The sequence below is a fragment of the Salvelinus namaycush genome, chromosome 6, assembly GCF_016432855.1.
Source record: "Salvelinus namaycush isolate Seneca chromosome 6, SaNama_1.0, whole genome shotgun sequence".
NCBI classification, from domain to species: Eukaryota; Metazoa; Chordata; class Actinopteri; order Salmoniformes; family Salmonidae; genus Salvelinus; species Salvelinus namaycush.
In genome coordinates, this window is record NC_052312.1 from 7478977 (window position 1) to 7496219 (window position 17243).

Genomic DNA, 17243 nt, shown 5'->3' on the forward strand with positions numbered 1-17243 from the left:
AGTATAGAGTAGAGTATAGAGCAGAGCATAGAGTAGAGAGTAGAGTATAGAGCAGAGCATAGAGCAGAGCATAGAGTAGAGTATAGAGTGGAGTATAGATCAGAGTATAGAGTAGAGTATAGAGTAGAGTATAGAATAGAGTATAGAGTATAGAATAGCGTATAGAATAGAGTATAGAATAGAGTATAGAGTAGAGTATAGAGTAGAGTATAGAGTAGAGTATAGAGTAGAGTATAGAGTAGAGTATAGAGCAGAGTATAGAGTATAGATTGGCGTATAGAGTAGAGTATAGAGTAGAGTATAGAGTAGAGTATAGAGTCGAGTATAGAGTCGAGTATAGAGTCGAGTATAGAGTAGAGTATAGAGTATATAGTGGAGTATAGTGTATAGATTAGCGTATAGAGTAGAGTATAGAGTAGAGTATAGAGTAGAGTATAGAGTCGAGTATAGAGTAGAGTATAGAGTAGAGTTTAGAGCAGAGTATAGAGTATAGATTAGCGTATAGAGTAGAGTATAAAGTAGAGTAGAGTATAGAGTATAGAGCAGAGTATAGAGTAGAGTATAGAGTATAGAGCAGAGTATAGAGTAGAGTATAGAGTAGAATATAGAGTATAGATTACCGTATAGAGTAGAGTATAGAGTAGAGTATAGAGTAGAGTATAGAGTCGAGTATAGAGTAGAGTATGGAGTATAGAGCAGAGTATAGAGTAGAGTATAGATTAGCGTATAGAGTAGAGTATAAAGTCGAGTATAGAGTAGAGTATAGAGTATAGAGCAGAGTATAGAGTAGAGTATAGAGTAGAGTATAGAGTATAGATTACCGTATAGAGTAGAGTATAGAGTCGAGTATAGAGTAGAGTATAGAGTATAGAGCAGAGTATAGAGTAGAGTATAGAGTAGAGTATAGAGTAGAGTATAGAGTATAGATTAGCATATATAGTAGAGTATATAGTATAGAGTAGAGTATAGAGTAGAGTATAGAGTCGAGTATAGAGTAGAGTATAGAGTAGAGTATAGAGTATAGATTAGCATATATAGTAGAGTATATAGTATAGAGTAGAGTATAGAGTAGAGTATAGAGTAGAGTATAGAGTAGAGTATAGAGTAGAGTATAGAGTCGAGTATAGAGTAGAGTATAGAGTAGAGTGTAGAGTAGAGTATAGGGTAGAGTATAGAGTATAGAGTAGCGTATAGAGTAGAGTATAGAGTAGAGTATAGAGTAGAGTATAGAGTATAGATTAGCATATATAGTAGAGTATAGAGCAGAGTATAGAGTTGAATACAGAGCATAGTTTAGGGTATAGAGTGGAGTATAGAGTAGATAGTATAGAGTAGATAGTATAGAGTAGAGTATAGAGTAGAGAATAGAGTAGAGAATAGAGTAGAGTATAGAGCAGAGTATAGAGTTGAATACAGAGCATAGTTTAGGGTATAGAGTGGAGTATAGAGTAGATAGTATAGAGTAGATAGTATAGAGTAGAGTATAGAGTAGAGAATAGAGTAGAGAATAGAGTAGAGTATAGAGTAGAGTATAGAGCAGAGTATAGAGTTGAATACAGAGCATAGTTTAGGGTATAGAGTGGAGTATAGAGTAGATAGTATAGAGTAGAGTATAGAGTGGAGTATAGAGTAGATAGTATAGAGTAGAGTATAGAGTGGAGTATAGAGTAGATAGTATAGAGTAGAGTATAGAGTGGAGTATAGAGTAGATAGTATAGAGTAGAGTACAGTGTGGAGTATAGTGCAGAGCACAGAGTGAAGTATGGTGTAGAGTATAGAGTATAGTATAGAGTAGAGTGTAGAGCAGATTATAGAGTAGAGTATAGAGTATAGTATAGAGTAGAGTATAGAGTGGAGTATAGAGTAGAGTATAGAGTATAGAGTGGAGTATAGTGTAGAGTATAGAGTAGAGTATATAGTATAGATTTGAGCATAGAGTGGAGTATAGGGTGGAGTATAGCGTATAGTATAGAGCAGAGTATAGAATAGAGTACAGAGTATAGTATAGAGTGGGGTACAGTGTAGAGTATAGAGTAGAGTATAGAGCGGAGTATGGAGTGGAGTATAACGTCGAGTATAGAGTATAGTATGGAGGAGAGTATAGAGTATAGTATAGAGGAGAGTATAGAGCAGAGTATATCGTGTAGATTAAAGTATAGAGTAGAGTATAGTGTAGCGTGTAGAGTATAGCGTATATAGTAGAGTATAGGGCAGAACATAGAGCAGAGTGGAGAGTAGAGTATAGAGTAGAGTATAGAGGAGAGTATAGAGCAGAGTAGAGAGTAGAGTATATCGTATAGATTATAGTATAGAGTAGAGTGTAGAGTAGAGTATAGTGTAGAGTATAGAGTAGAGTACAGTGTATAGTATAGAGTAGAGTATAGAACAGAGTATAGAGTGGAGTATGGTGTGGAGTATAGAGTGGAGCATAATGCAAAGTATAGACGGTAGTATGGAGTAGAGTATAGAGTGCAGATTAGAGTATAGAGTGGAGCACAGGGTATATTATAGAGTATTGTATAGAGTAGAGTATAGAGTAGAGTATAGAGCGGAGTATAGAGCAGAGTATAGAGCAGAGTATAGGGTATAGAGTAGAGTATATAGTGGAGTATAGTGTGGAGTATAGAGTATAGTATGGAGTAGCGTATAGGGTATAGAGTATGGTATGGCGTGGGGTATAGTGTGGAGTATAGAGTATAGTATTGGGTGAGGTATAGAGTATAGATTAGAGTGCAGAGTAGAGTATAGAGCGGAGCATAGTGCGGAGTATAGGGTGTAGATTGGAGTAGCGTATATATTATAGATTGGGGTATAGAGTGAAGTATAGTGTGGAGTATAGTATAGAGTAGAGTATAGAACAGAGTATAGAGTGGAGTATATAGTGGAGTATGGTGTGGAGTATAGAGTGGAGCATAATGCAGAGTATAGACGGTAGTATGGAGTAGAGTATAGAGTAGAGTATAGAGCAGTGCATAGAGTAGAGCATAGAGTATAGATGATAGTATAGAGTACAGTATAGAGCAGAGTATAGAGTGGAGTATAGAGTTGAGTATAGAGAATAGATTAGAGTATAGCGTAGAGTATGGAGAGATCATAGAGTTGGGTATAGAGTAGAGTATAGAGTATAGGATAGAGTAGAGTATAGAGCAGAGTATAGAGTAGAGTATAGAGCATAGCATAGAGTAGAGTGTAGAGTATAGATTAGAGCACAGAGTATAGGGCAGAGTATAGATCAGAGTATAGATTAGAGCACAGAGTATAGTATAGAGGAGAGTATAGAGTAGATTAGAGAGCAGAGTATGGGGTGGAGTATAGAGCAGAGCATAGAGCAGAGTATAGAGTATAGAGGAGAGGAGAGCATATGGCAGAGTAGAGAGCGGAGTATAGAGTGGAGTATAGATTAGAGTATAGGGTATATAGTGGAGTATAGAGTATATAGTGGAGTATAGAGCAGAGTATAGAGTATAGAGCAGAATATAGAGTACAGTAGAGTATAGAGTAGAGTATGGAGCGGAGTATAGAGTAGAGTATAGAGCAGCACATAGAGTGGAGTACAGAATAGAGTATAGTGTGGAGTATGGAGTAGAGCATCGAGTAGAGTATGGAGTAAAGTATAGAGTATAGATTAGAGTATATAGTATATTATAGAGTGGAGTATAGAGTATAGAATAGAGTATATATTTGAGTATAGAGTAGAGTATAGAGCGGAGTACAGAGTAGACCATAGAGTAGAGTATATATTAGAGTATAGAGTAGAGCATAGAGTATAGAGTATAACGCAGAGTATATAGTGGAGTATAGAGTATAGAGTAGAGCATAGAGTGTAGAGTATAGAGTAGAGTATATAGTAGAGTATAGAGAATATAGTGGAGTATAGAGTAGAGCATAGAGTATAGAGCATAGAGTAGAGTATAGAGTATAGAGTATATAGTAGAGTATAGAGTAGAGCATAGAGTATATAGTATAGAGTAGAGTATAGAGTGGGGAATAGAGTGGAGTATAGAGTAGAGTATAGAGTGGAGTATAGAGCAGATAGTATAGAGTAGAGTATAGAGTGGAGTATAGAGTGGAATATAGAGTGGAGTATAGAGTGGAGTATAGAGTGGAGTATAGAGCAGATAGTATATAGTAGAGTATAGAGTGGAGTATAGAGTGGAATATAGAGTGGAGTATAGAGTGGAGTATAGAGTGGAGTATAGAGCAGATAGTATATAGTAGAGTATAGAGTGGAGTATAGAGTGGAATATAGAGTAGAGTATAGAGTAGAGTATAGAGCAGATAGTGTAGAGTAGAGTATATAGTAGAGTATAGGGCGGAGTATAGAGCGGAGTATAGAGTAGAGTATAGAGTGGAGGATAGAGTGTAGTATAGAGTGGAGTATAGAGCAGATAGTATATAGTAGAGTGTAGAGTAGAGTATAGAGTGGAGTATGGAGTAGAGTGTAGAGTAGAGTATAGAGTAGAGTATAGAGTATAGTATAGAGTAGAGTATAGAGTGGAGTATAGAGTGGAGTATAGAGTATAGAGTGGAGTATAGTGTAGAGTATAGAGTAGAGTATATAGTATAGATTTGAGCATAGAGTGGAGTATAGGGTGGAGTATAGCGTATAGTATAGAGCAGAGTATAGAATAGAGTACAGAGTATAGTATAGAGTGGGGTACAGTGTAGAGTATAGAGTAGAGTATAGAGCGGAGTATGGAGTGGAGTATAACGTCGAGTATAGAGTATAGTATGGAGGAGAGTATAGAGTATAGTATAGAGGAGAGTATAGAGCAGAGTATATCGTGTAGATTAAAGTATAGAGTAGAGTATAGTGTAGCGTGTAGAGTATAGCGTATATAGTAGAGTATAGGGCAGAACATAGAGCAGAGTGGAGAGTAGAGTATAGAGTAGAGTATAGAGGAGAGTATAGAGCAGAGTAGAGAGTAGAGTATATCGTATAGATTATAGTATAGAGTAGAGTGTAGAGTAGAGTATAGTGTAGAGTATAGAGTAGAGTACAGTGTATAGTATAGAGTAGAGTATAGAACAGAGTATAGAGTGGAGTATGGTGTGGAGTATAGAGTGGAGCATAATGCAAAGTATAGACGGTAGTATGGAGTAGAGTATAGAGTGCAGATTAGAGTATAGAGTGGAGCACAGGGTATATTATAGAGTATTGTATAGAGTAGAGTATAGAGTAGAGTATAGAGCGGAGTATAGAGCAGAGTATAGAGCAGAGTATAGGGTATAGAGTAGAGTATATAGTGGAGTATAGTGTGGAGTATAGAGTATAGTATGGAGTAGCGTATAGGGTATAGAGTATGGTATGGCGTGGGGTATAGTGTGGAGTATAGAGTATAGTATTGGGTGAGGTATAGAGTATAGATTAGAGTGCAGAGTAGAGTATAGAGCGGAGCATAGTGCGGAGTATAGGGTGTAGATTGGAGTAGCGTATATATTATAGATTGGGGTATAGAGTGAAGTATAGTGTGGAGTATAGTATAGAGTAGAGTATAGAACAGAGTATAGAGTGGAGTATATAGTGGAGTATGGTGTGGAGTATAGAGTGGAGCATAATGCAGAGTATAGACGGTAGTATGGAGTAGAGTATAGAGTAGAGTATAGAGCAGTGCATAGAGTAGAGCATAGAGTATAGATGATAGTATAGAGTACAGTATAGAGCAGAGTATAGAGTGGAGTATAGAGTTGAGTATAGAGAATAGATTAGAGTATAGCGTAGAGTATGGAGAGATCATAGAGTTGGGTATAGAGTAGAGTATAGAGTATAGGATAGAGTAGAGTATAGAGCAGAGTATAGAGTAGAGTATAGAGCAGAGCAGAGTAGAGTGTAGAGTATAGATTAGAGCACAGAGTATAGGGCAGAGTATAGATCAGAGTATAGATTAGAGCACAGAGTATAGTATAGAGGAGAGTATAGAGTAGATTAGAGAGCAGAGTATGGGGTGGAGTATAGAGCAGAGCATAGAGCAGAGTATAGAGTATAGAGGAGAGGAGAGCATATGGCAGAGTAGAGAGCGAAGTATAGAGTGGAGTATAGATTAGAGTATAGGGTATATAGTGGAGTATAGAGTATATAGTGGAGTATAGAGCAGAGTATAGAGTATAGAGCAGAATATAGAGTACAGTAGAGTATAGAGTAGAGTATGGAGCGGAGTATAGAGTAGAGTATAGAGCAGCACATAGAGTGGAGTACAGAATAGAGTATAGTGTGGAGTATGGAGTAGAGCATCGAGTAGAGTATGGAGTAAAGTATAGAGTATAGATTAGAGTATATAGTATATTATAGAGTGGAGTATAGAGTATAGAATAGAGTATATATTTGAGTATAGAGTAGAGTATAGAGCGGAGTACAGAGTAGACCATAGAGTAGAGTATATATTAGAGTATAGAGTAGAGCATAGAGTATACAGTAGAGTATAGAGTAGATCATATAGTATAGAGTATAACGCAGAGTATATAGTGGAGTATAGAGTATAGAGTAGAGCATAGAGTAGAGCATAGAGTGTAGAGTATAGAGTAGAGTATATAGTATAGTATAGAGTATATAGTAGAGTATAGAGTAGAGCATAGCGTATAGAGTATAGAGTAGAGTATATAGTAGAGTATAGAGAATATAGTGGAGTATAGAGTAGAGCATAGCGTATAGAGCATAGAGTAGAGTATAGAGTATAGAGTATATAGTAGAGTATAGAGTATATAGTATAGAGTAGAGTATAGAGTGGGGAATAGAGTGGAGTATAGAGTAGAGTATAGAGTGGAGTATAGAGCAGATAGTATAGAGTAGAGTATAGAGTGGAGTATAGAGTGGAATATAGAGTGGAGTATAGAGTGGAGTATAGAGTGGAGTATAGAGCAGATAGTATATAGTAGAGTATAGAGTGGAGTATAGAGTGGAATATAGAGTAGAGTATAGAGTAGAGTATAGAGCAGATAGTGTAGAGTAGAGTATATAGTAGAGTATAGGGCGGAGTATAGAGCGGAGTATAGAGTAGAGTATAGAGTGGAGGATAGAGTGTAGTATAGAGTGGAGTATAGAGCAGATAGTATATAGTAGAGTATAGAGTAGAGTATAGAGTGGAGTATAGAGTAGAGTATAGAGTAGAGTATAGAGTGGAGTGTAGAGTAGAGTATAGAGTAGAGTATAGAGTAGAGTATAGAGTGGAGTATAGAGTATGGGTTATATAGTAGAGTAGAGAGTAGAGTATAGAGTATACCGCAGAGTATTATATGGAGTAGAGCATAGAGTAGAGAGTATAGAGTAGAGTATAGAGTACGGAGTATGGAGTATGGAGTAGAGTATATAGCAGAGTAGAGAGTAGAGTAGAGTAGTACTAAGTGGGAGGGGAATGGTGAGTACTAGTACTAAGTGGGAGCGGAGAGGTGAGTTGTGTGTATTGTGATAATGTGTGTTACCCTGGCTCTAGCGTCCACCATGGCTCCGTTCCTCAGCAGACAGCGCACCACCTCCACTTGTCCTGCCCTGGATGCCATGTGTAGAGCAGTCTCCCCACGCTGCACACAACATACACCTGGATCAGGAGAAGCATACATGTGCACAGATGCACGCACACACACACACACACACACATAGACGCACATACACACACAGACACAAACACACACGTACAGGTACACACTCACACCCACTGTCCTGACGTTAACCCCAATCACTCACAATGTTGCTAATGTCAGGCGAGGCTCCGTTCTGTAGCAGCAGCAGGACGATGTTGAGGTGACCCATGAATGCTGCTACGTGAACGGGAGTCAGGCCAGACTGGAGGAAGGGAGAGAGAGAGAAAGAGAGAGGGAGGGAGAGAGAGAGGGAGGGAAACAGAGAGAGAGAGAGAGAGACAGAGAGAGACAGAGCGAGAGAGAGAGAGACGGAGGGAGGATCGGGAGGGAGGGAGGGAGGGAGGGAGGGAGGGAGGGAGGGAGGGAGGGAGGGAGGGAGGGAGGGAGTTTTCATCATTACAAAGTATTATCACCGTTCATGCATGTGAAGCCAGTTCTGGTCAAAACACAAGTTACTGGGACCCCAACTCAACAGGACAGTACATGAACAGGACAGTACATGAACAGGACAGTACATGAACAGGACAGTACATGAACAGGACAGTACATCAACAGGACAGTACATCAACAGGACAGTACATCAACAGGACAGTACATCAACAGGACAGTACATCAACAGGACAGTACATGAACAGGACAGTACATGAACAGGACAGTACATCAACAGGACAGTAAATCAACAGGACAGTACATCAACAGGACAGTAAATCAACAGGACAGTACATCAACAGGACAGTACATCAACAGGACAGTACATCAACAGGACAGTACATCAACAGGACAGTATATCAACAGGACAGTACATCAACAGGACAGTACATCAACAGGACAGTACATCAACAGGACAGTACATCAACAGGACAGTACATCAACAGGACAGTATATCAACAGGACAGTACATCAACAGGACAGTAAATCAACAGGACAGTACATCAACAGGACAGTACATCAACAGGACAGTACATCAACAGGACAGTACATCAACAGGACCCCACATCAACAGGACAGTACATCAACAGGACAGTACATCAACAGGACAGTACATCAACAGGACAGTACATCAACAGGACAGTACATGAACAGGACAGTACATCAACAGGACAGTACATCAACAGGACAGTACATCAACAGGACAGTACATCAACAGGACAGTACATCAACAGGACCCCACATCAACAGGACAGTACATCAACAGGACAGTACATCAACAGGACAGTACATCAACAGGACAGTACATCAACAGGACAGTACATGAACAGGACAGTACATCAACAGGACAGTACATCAACAGGACAGTACATGAACAGGACAGTATATCAACAGGACAGTACATCAACAGGACAGTACATCAACAGGACAGTACATCAACAGGACAGTACATGAACAGGACAGTATATCAACAGGACAGTACATCAGCAGGACAGTACATCAACAGTGTTTAAGAGTAAAGGGGTGTGTGGTTGCATGGTAAACAGTGTAATCTGGTGTAGTTGTACTTGTGTGTATATTGCCAAGCTTGTAATGAAAAAAGTTCAAAAACACATATCTGAAGTGGCCAGACTGACCACAGTCTCGTACCTCTGTCATGGCCTGGATAGATGCTCCATACTTGACCAGCAGCTCCATCACCTTCACTCGGTTCTTCTTACAGGCGATGTGCAGCGGGGTGAAACCATTCTGACAGACACACACACCAGACACATGATGTATGAAACACACCTACATACACATGTAGGGACATGTTGACATGTTGAGACATACATGAGAGGCCATCTTATTTTCACTCCAACACTTTGTTCTGTCTCTTTGAGACAAAATGGTCAAAATGGCCAGGAACCATATTGGCCTGCAGTAATGGTCCTTGTAATGACCGTGATTGTATTAGTGGGTATAGGAGCGTGAGTATTACCAGCGCTCGAGCGTTGGGGTTGGCCCTCTTGTCCAGCAGCAGCTTGGTGACTCTGTAGTGACCGCAGTGGGCGGCGACGTGCAGTGCCGTCAGGTAGTCCAGTGTGACATCATCAACAGGCGCCTTGTGCTGCAGCAGGTGCTTGACACACTCTACGTGGTCACCCTGAGACGACATGTGGAGAGGAGACAGACCGTTCTACAGAGAGAGAGAAGATTGTCAGAGAGAGGGAGTGTGTGTGTGTCTGTGTCCATGCATGTGTGTGTCTCCATGTATGTGTGAGTGTCCATGTGTGTGTCCATGTGTGTGTGTGTGTGTGTGTGTATGTCCTTGTCTGTGTGTACCTTGGTCCTAGCCAGCATAGGTGCTCCTCTCTCCAGCAATAGCTCCACTGCTGGGTCATGTCCACTCCTGGCTGCACAGTGTAGAGGTGTGAGGCCGTCCTGTAGAAAACACACAGATGGTCATCATCAAACACATGCTCTGCAGACTCTATCATTCACACACACACACACACACACACACACACACACACACACACACACACACACACACACACACACACACACACACACACACACACACACACACACACACACACACACACACACACACAGATACATACGGTTCATACAAACAGTACCAGTGGAGGCTGCTGAGGGGAGGACAGCTCATAATAATGGCTGAAACAGAGCGAATGGAATAGTATCAAACCATGTGTGTGATGTATTTGATACCATTCCACCTATTCCACTCCAGCCATTACCACAAGCCCGTCCTCCCCAATTAAGGTGCCACCAACCTCCTGTGATACACACAGGGGATACAAAACAAATCTGCACGCACACACACACACACCCACATAAAACAACCCCCCAACCTCACATGAACACACACACGGCTCAAGGTCAACAGTGGTAGTATATTATTTTTTATTTAACGAGGCAAGTCAGTTAAGAACAAATTCTTATTTTCAGTCACGGCCTAGGAACAGTGGGTTAACTGCCTTGTTCAGGGGCAGAACGACAGATTTGACCTTGTCAGCTTGGGGATTTGATCTAGAAACCATTTGGTTACTAGTCCAACGCTCTAACCACTAGGTTACCTGCCGCCCCAGGTAGCCTAGTAACCACTGGATTACCTGCCGCCCAGGTAGCCTAGTAACCACTGGGTTAGCTGCCGCCCAGGTAGCCTAGTAACCACTGGGTTAACTGCCGCCCCAGGTAGCCTAGTAACCATTGGGTTACCTGCCGCCCCAGGTAGCCTAGTAACCACTGGGTTACCTGCCGCCCCAGGTAGCCTAGTAACCACTGGGTTACCTGCCGCCCCAGGTAGCCTAGTAACCACTAGGTTACCTGACGCCCCAGGTAGCTTAGTAACCACTGGGTTACCTGCCGCCCCAGGTAGCCTAGTAACCACTGGGTTACCTGCCGCCCCAGGTAGCCTAGTAACCACTAGGTTACCTGACGCCCCAGATAGCCTAGTAACCACTGGGTTACCTGCCGCCCCAGGTAGCCTAGTAACCACTGGGTTACCTGCCGCCCAGGTAGCCTAGTAACCACTGGGTTACCTCCCGCCCCAGGTAGCCTAGTAACCACTAGGTTACCTGCCGCCCAGGTAGCCTAGTAACCACTGGGTTACCTGCCGCCCCAGGTAGCCTAGTAACCACTAGGTTACCTGCCGCCCAGGTAGCCTAGTAACCACTGGGTTACCTGCCGCCCAGGTAGCCTAGTAACCACTGGGTTACCTGCCGCCCAGGTAGCCTAGTAACCACTGGGTTACCTGCCGCCCCAGGTAGCCTAGTAACCACTAGGTTACCTGCCGCCCAGGTAGCCTAGTAACCACTGGGTTACCTGCCGCCCCAGGTAGCCTAGTAACCACTAGGTTACCTGCCGCCCAGGTAGCCTAGTAACCACTAGGTTACCTGCCGCCCAGGTAGCCTAGTAACCACTGGGTTACCTGCCGCCCAGGTAGCCTAGTGGTTAGGTCACAGCACTGATGACATGTCCATCTAAGGGGTGTTCCAGTCCCTGGTGAATACACTGCAGACTGAAGCTCATTGATCCAAAGCGGACTTACATTACTCACGTCCCCTGAGTATCTTGGTAGATGTCTATCAGCAGTGGACCAAAGGCTTAGTTAAATACATTACCATGTCAAACTAAAGAAGATTCAACAGGTAGAACGAACACAGTGTCCCCTGTATCCCTCAAATCAGCTGTGTAATAAAACATGAGGACGGACCTGCTGTTAGGTAAGGGTTTAGTTGTTGTTGTTATTGTGGAGGTTGTTTACAAGTAAACACACACAGGTTTTATTCTTAATCCAATCTGCCAGCCAGTACAGAGGTTTTCCTGATTAAACAGACTGTTATAGTAGAATATTATAGTGGAGTTATGATAGTGATTAAACAGACTGTTATAGTAGAATATTATAGTGGAGTTATGATAGTGATTAAACAGACTGTTATAGTAGAATATTATAGTGGAGTTATGATAGTGATTAAACAGACTGTTATAGTAGAATATTATAGTGGAGTTATGATAGTGATTAAACAGACTGTTATAGTAGAATATTATAGTGGAGTTATGGTAGTGATTAAACAGACTGTTATAGTAGAATATTATAGTGGAGTTATGATAGTGATTAAACAGACTGTTATAGTAGAATATTATAGTGGAGTTATGATAGTGATTAAACAGACTGTTATAGTAGAATATTATAGTGGAGTTATGATAGTGATTAAACAGACTGTTATAGTAGAATATTATAGTGGAGTTATGATAGTGATCTAATCGCATTATCTTTCTATGCAATATTTACATTAACTCTGGACAATATATCCTCCAAATACCGGCTTCTCGGGCATTATCACTTTTATACAACGGGTTACCGACATATTCAAATAATGATTGACATATTTTCATTAAAAAAACGTTATTTTGATGAATTTATTCATACTATTTCATCCTTCCACAAGATATAGCCCCGATACAAATCTAGGGTTGCTACCCAAGCCGGCGTGTCGTTCCTTCTATCGGTTCGGTTGCAAGAGACGTTCAGTCTTTTTGTTCCATATCTATGGACGCGACCCAGTCGTTGGTTCTAAATGTTCCATTGCCATACTGGCTGGCAACGTTCTTATCCCTTCGCTAGCAAGCCAACTATGGCTAACTTACAGTCACGTCAAACAGGGCAGCCAGAATAACAACAAAGTAGCTGCTTTTGCATTTGTTTAAGCTGTTTTCTAGTGATATTTATTTGGATACATCCATAACAATGAGCTAATGAGGCGCAATTTCACCTGGTATAGAAAATGTGCTCTCTCGTCAAGACATTGTTGTTCAGAGGATCAGCCAACAACTCAAACACAATCACTTCAAACTGAAGCTGGAAAGACTGAAAACTAGCTGCACTTCGTTTCATCTGACCTGTTTTCTATTGATATTTCTTTCTATATATCCATAAAAATGATGCCAGCTAATTCATGATTTCGACAGGCTGAGAAACGCTGCCTGTCTGTCTGTAACATGGTCCAAGCACACCAAGACAGTCGTGAAGAGAGCACGACAAAACCTTTTCCCCCTCAGGAGACTGAAAAGATTTGGCATGGGTCCTCAGATCCTCAAAAGGTTTTACAGCTGCACCATCGAGAGCATCCTGACAGGTTACATCACTGCCTGGTATGGCAACTGCTCGGCCTCCGACTGCAAGGCACTACAGAGGGTAGTGCGTACGGCCCAGTACATCACCAGGACCAAGCTTCCTGCCATCCATGACCTCTATACCAGGCAGTGTCAGAGGAAGGCCCTAAAAATTGTCAAAGACTCCAGCCACCCTAGTCACAGACTGTTTCTCTCTGCTACCGCACGGCAAGCAGTACCAGAGCAACCAAAGTCTAGGTCCAAGAGGCTTCTAAACAGCTTCTACCCGCAAGCCATAAGATTCCTGAACATCTAATCAAATGGCTACCCAGACTATTTCCATTGCCCCCCCACCCCATTCTACACTGCTGCTACTCTCTGTTGTTATATTTGCATAGTCACTTTAATAACTTTAATACATATTACATCAATTACCTCGACACCGGTGCCCCAGCACGTTGACACTGTACCGGTACCCCCTGTATATAGCCCCGCTATTGTTATTTACTGCTGCTCTTTAATTATTTGTTATTTTTACCTCTTACTTTTTGGGGGGTATTTTCTTAAAACTGCATTGTTGGTTAAGGGCTTGTAAGTAAGAATTTCACTGTAAGGTCTACACCTGTTGTATGGTGGTAACTTGTGGTGGTAACTTGTGGAATAGACACCGGCTGGAATGCAGTTTTAACCACTCAGCATTCAGGATTAGACCCAACCGTTATATAATAGGATTCAATACCTTGGTAATAGACACAAATATATCGCATTATCGCATTATTTAAAAAAGGACGTTTTCTGACACAAAATATGGATTGATTGTCAGGCTACCTGAGGGAGCTATAGTGATGGAGTGATTGAGAGAGGAGGGAGAGTGGTTTTTGTCCTAAATTAATTCATTAAGCTGACTGAGCAGCAAAACGGCCAAGAACACAGGAATAACAGCGGGTCAAAATGGAGGGTGTTAAGGCTCAGCAAGTTATTCTCTAGTGGGCTAGCTGTAAATACATTGATCTGCAGCTCTCACTCACACACACACACATCCAGCAGCTATGCAGTTGTCATGACGTTGGCCTGTGGGTAAGGTTTATGACCCCCCCATAAATACCTTTCTCCCCTCTCTCTCTTGACTCTACTGAAGGACTCTTGAATAGCCTTTGTTAAACATAGAGAATCTGGGAACATCAAACGGTGGGGGGAAAGGAACCATATTTCGGTAATAGAACCAGTTGAAAATATGCGTTGGTACTTAATGAATATGATGTCAGTTCTGAGACATTATGACTGATGACAGGACGACATAAACTGTATCTGGGAAAGTCTACACATTCTAGTTATCAGATTCACATGGAATTGTTGTGCAATTTAAATGTTTGAATATGAAACTATTTGTGAAAAGATTAAATGTAATTTTAGCTTCCAAATGAGATAATTGGGTTTTCATAAGGTTAAAGCTCTGCTCAATCAGTGTCCCGCCCCTGTGAAGAGACATGGGTTATAAACTATGAAACACACCCTTCTCTCCCTCCACTATATAAGCCCTTGACGAAAATGTAACCTTCGGTTCCGGGTACATTAGGGCGACGGTCCGATGTTAGAAGGATTCAGATAATAACTACAGAACGAAGCCAACCTCAGAGTGAGCTTTGGTTGCAAATGGTATGAACTTTGAACTCTTATTCACGACAGAAGTGATACCTCCTAGCCGATGAGTTAGCAACAGCAGCTGTAAACGTGGGATAGGAAAGGACGGACGACGTATCCAGTCTAACACACAACGACGATACTACAACGTATCCAGTTTACCACCAGAGACATTCTTCTGAGGACAGGAAGATCTCTGTTGGCCAACACGGCCAGCATCTACGACCAACCTACCAACCTCCTTTCCTTTGTGTAACCAGCTGTCATATCTGTTCCGTCCGCTAGGTACGTTTTCCTTTATGACATAATTTGTAATGAATGTATGATTCATTCTGTGTATATGTAATTCTGTGTGATTAGTTAGGTATTTAGTAAATAAATAATTAAACCCAATTTTGTATTGCTGATTCAACTTGTTAGCCAGGGTTCGTGAAGATAACCAAGAATTTACAACTTTCAGATGAGACTGAAATAAGGTGACGATTAATATTGACTGCTATTGATGTAAAATATTACTAGGTCTTTAAGAGTTTATTCGGAAGATAACAGCTCTATAAACACTCTTTCGTGGGACCCCGACTTTCTAGTTAATTACATTTACATGATTAGCTCAATCAGGTAATATTAATTACAGAGAAAGGATTTTATAGAATAGCATGTCATATCACTTAATCCGGCATAGCCAAAGACACGACACAGTACACCAACATACAGTACACACTCACTGACCCTCTCTCATACTGATCAATACATCCTACATACAGTACACACTCACTGACCCTCTCTCATACTGATCAATACATCCCACATACAGTACACACTCACTGACCCTCTCTCATACTGATCAATACATCCCCCATACAGTACACACTCACTGACCTCTCTCATACTGATCAATACATCCTACATACAGTACACACTCACTGACCCTCTCTCATACTGATCAATACATCCCACATACAGTGCACACTCACTGACCCTCTCTCATACTGATCAATACATCCTACATACAGTACACACTCACTGACCCTCTCTCATACTGATCAATACATCCTACATACAGTACACACTCACTGGCCCTCTCTCATACTGATCAACACATCCTACATACAGTACACACTCACTGACCCTCTCTCATACTGATCAATACATCCCACATACAGTGCACACTCACTGACCCTCTCTCATACTGATCAATACATCCTACATACAGTACACACTCACTGACCCTCTCTCATACTGATCAACACATCCTACATACAGTACACACTCACTGACCCTCTCTCATACTGATCAATACATCCTACATACAGTATACACTCACTGACACTCTCTCATACTGATCAATACATCCTACATACAGTACACACTCACTGACCCTCTCTCATACTGATCAATACATCCTACATACAGTACACACTCACTGACCCTCTCTCATACTGATCAATACATCCTACATACAGTACACACTCACTGACCCTCTCTCATACTGATCAATACATCCCACATACAGTACACACTCACTGACCCTCTCTCATACTGATCAATACATCCTACATACAGTACACACTCACTGACCCTCTCTCATACTGATCAATACATCCTACATACAGTACACACTCACTGACCCTCTCTCATACTGATCAATACATCCCCCATACAGTACACACTCACTGACCCTCTCTCATACTGATCAATACATCCTACATACAGTACACACTCACTGACCCTCTCTCATACTGATCAATACATCCTACATACAGTACACACTCACTGACCCTCTCTCATACTGATCAATACATCCCACATACAGTACACACTCACTGACCCTCTCTCATACTGATCAATACATCCTACATACAGTACACACTCACTGACCCTCTCTCATACTGATCAATACATCCCACACCCACATACAGTATGAACAGTGGGCACACGTATACAGTACACAAATGTAAGAACACACACACACACACACACAGACAGACAGACTGACCAACGATGTGTGTGTGCACGTGTGTGTGTGTGTGTGTACCAAAGACAGTACAGTATGAAGATACTAGAAACTGCTTCTCCAGTAGAAATCCCTGATCACGCTTGTATGTGATGGCATGGCGACGTTGGCTAACTTAGCTCATCGGGTCTAACGGTCGTCACGCCCGCCGAACTGAGCATGTGCAGGCCATCAAATCAAAGGCACAATTCAAAGGTTGATTTTTGACCAAAAGGAAAAGGTGTCAGTTTGTCACTTTCACGAGGTTGGAGTTATAACATGTTCAATTACTTAAGACATTGACTCCAATTTAGGTTGTGCCTTTTATATTTCCAGAAAATTAAGAACCAACCCCAAACCCCAATCTGGTCTGTTTGGTCTGTTTCACAAGCATTCCAGGAAGTCTCGGGATGTTGCGCATCTGGGTTTAGTAACTCTTTGAGTGTACTGTATGTATGTGTGTGTGTGTGCGTGCGTGGAC

The 17243-nt window shown here is 41.4% G+C and overlaps 1 protein-coding gene across 1 annotated transcript in view; it reads right to left on the reverse strand.

Annotated features, from left to right (window-relative positions):
- Nucleotides 1-17243, reverse strand: part of LOC120049577 (ankyrin-2-like) — a 192541-nt gene that overhangs the window by 69120 nt on the left and 106178 nt on the right. The window contains exons 10-14 of the mRNA XM_038995864.1: nucleotides 9829-9927; nucleotides 9485-9682; nucleotides 9154-9252; nucleotides 7679-7777; nucleotides 7417-7515 (exon numbers count right to left, since the gene is read on the reverse strand). Of these exons, the coding sequence (XP_038851792.1) occupies nucleotides 7417-7515; nucleotides 7679-7777; nucleotides 9154-9252; nucleotides 9485-9682; nucleotides 9829-9927 (594 nt within the window). The remainder of the gene's footprint in view (nucleotides 1-7416; nucleotides 7516-7678; nucleotides 7778-9153; nucleotides 9253-9484; nucleotides 9683-9828; nucleotides 9928-17243) is intronic.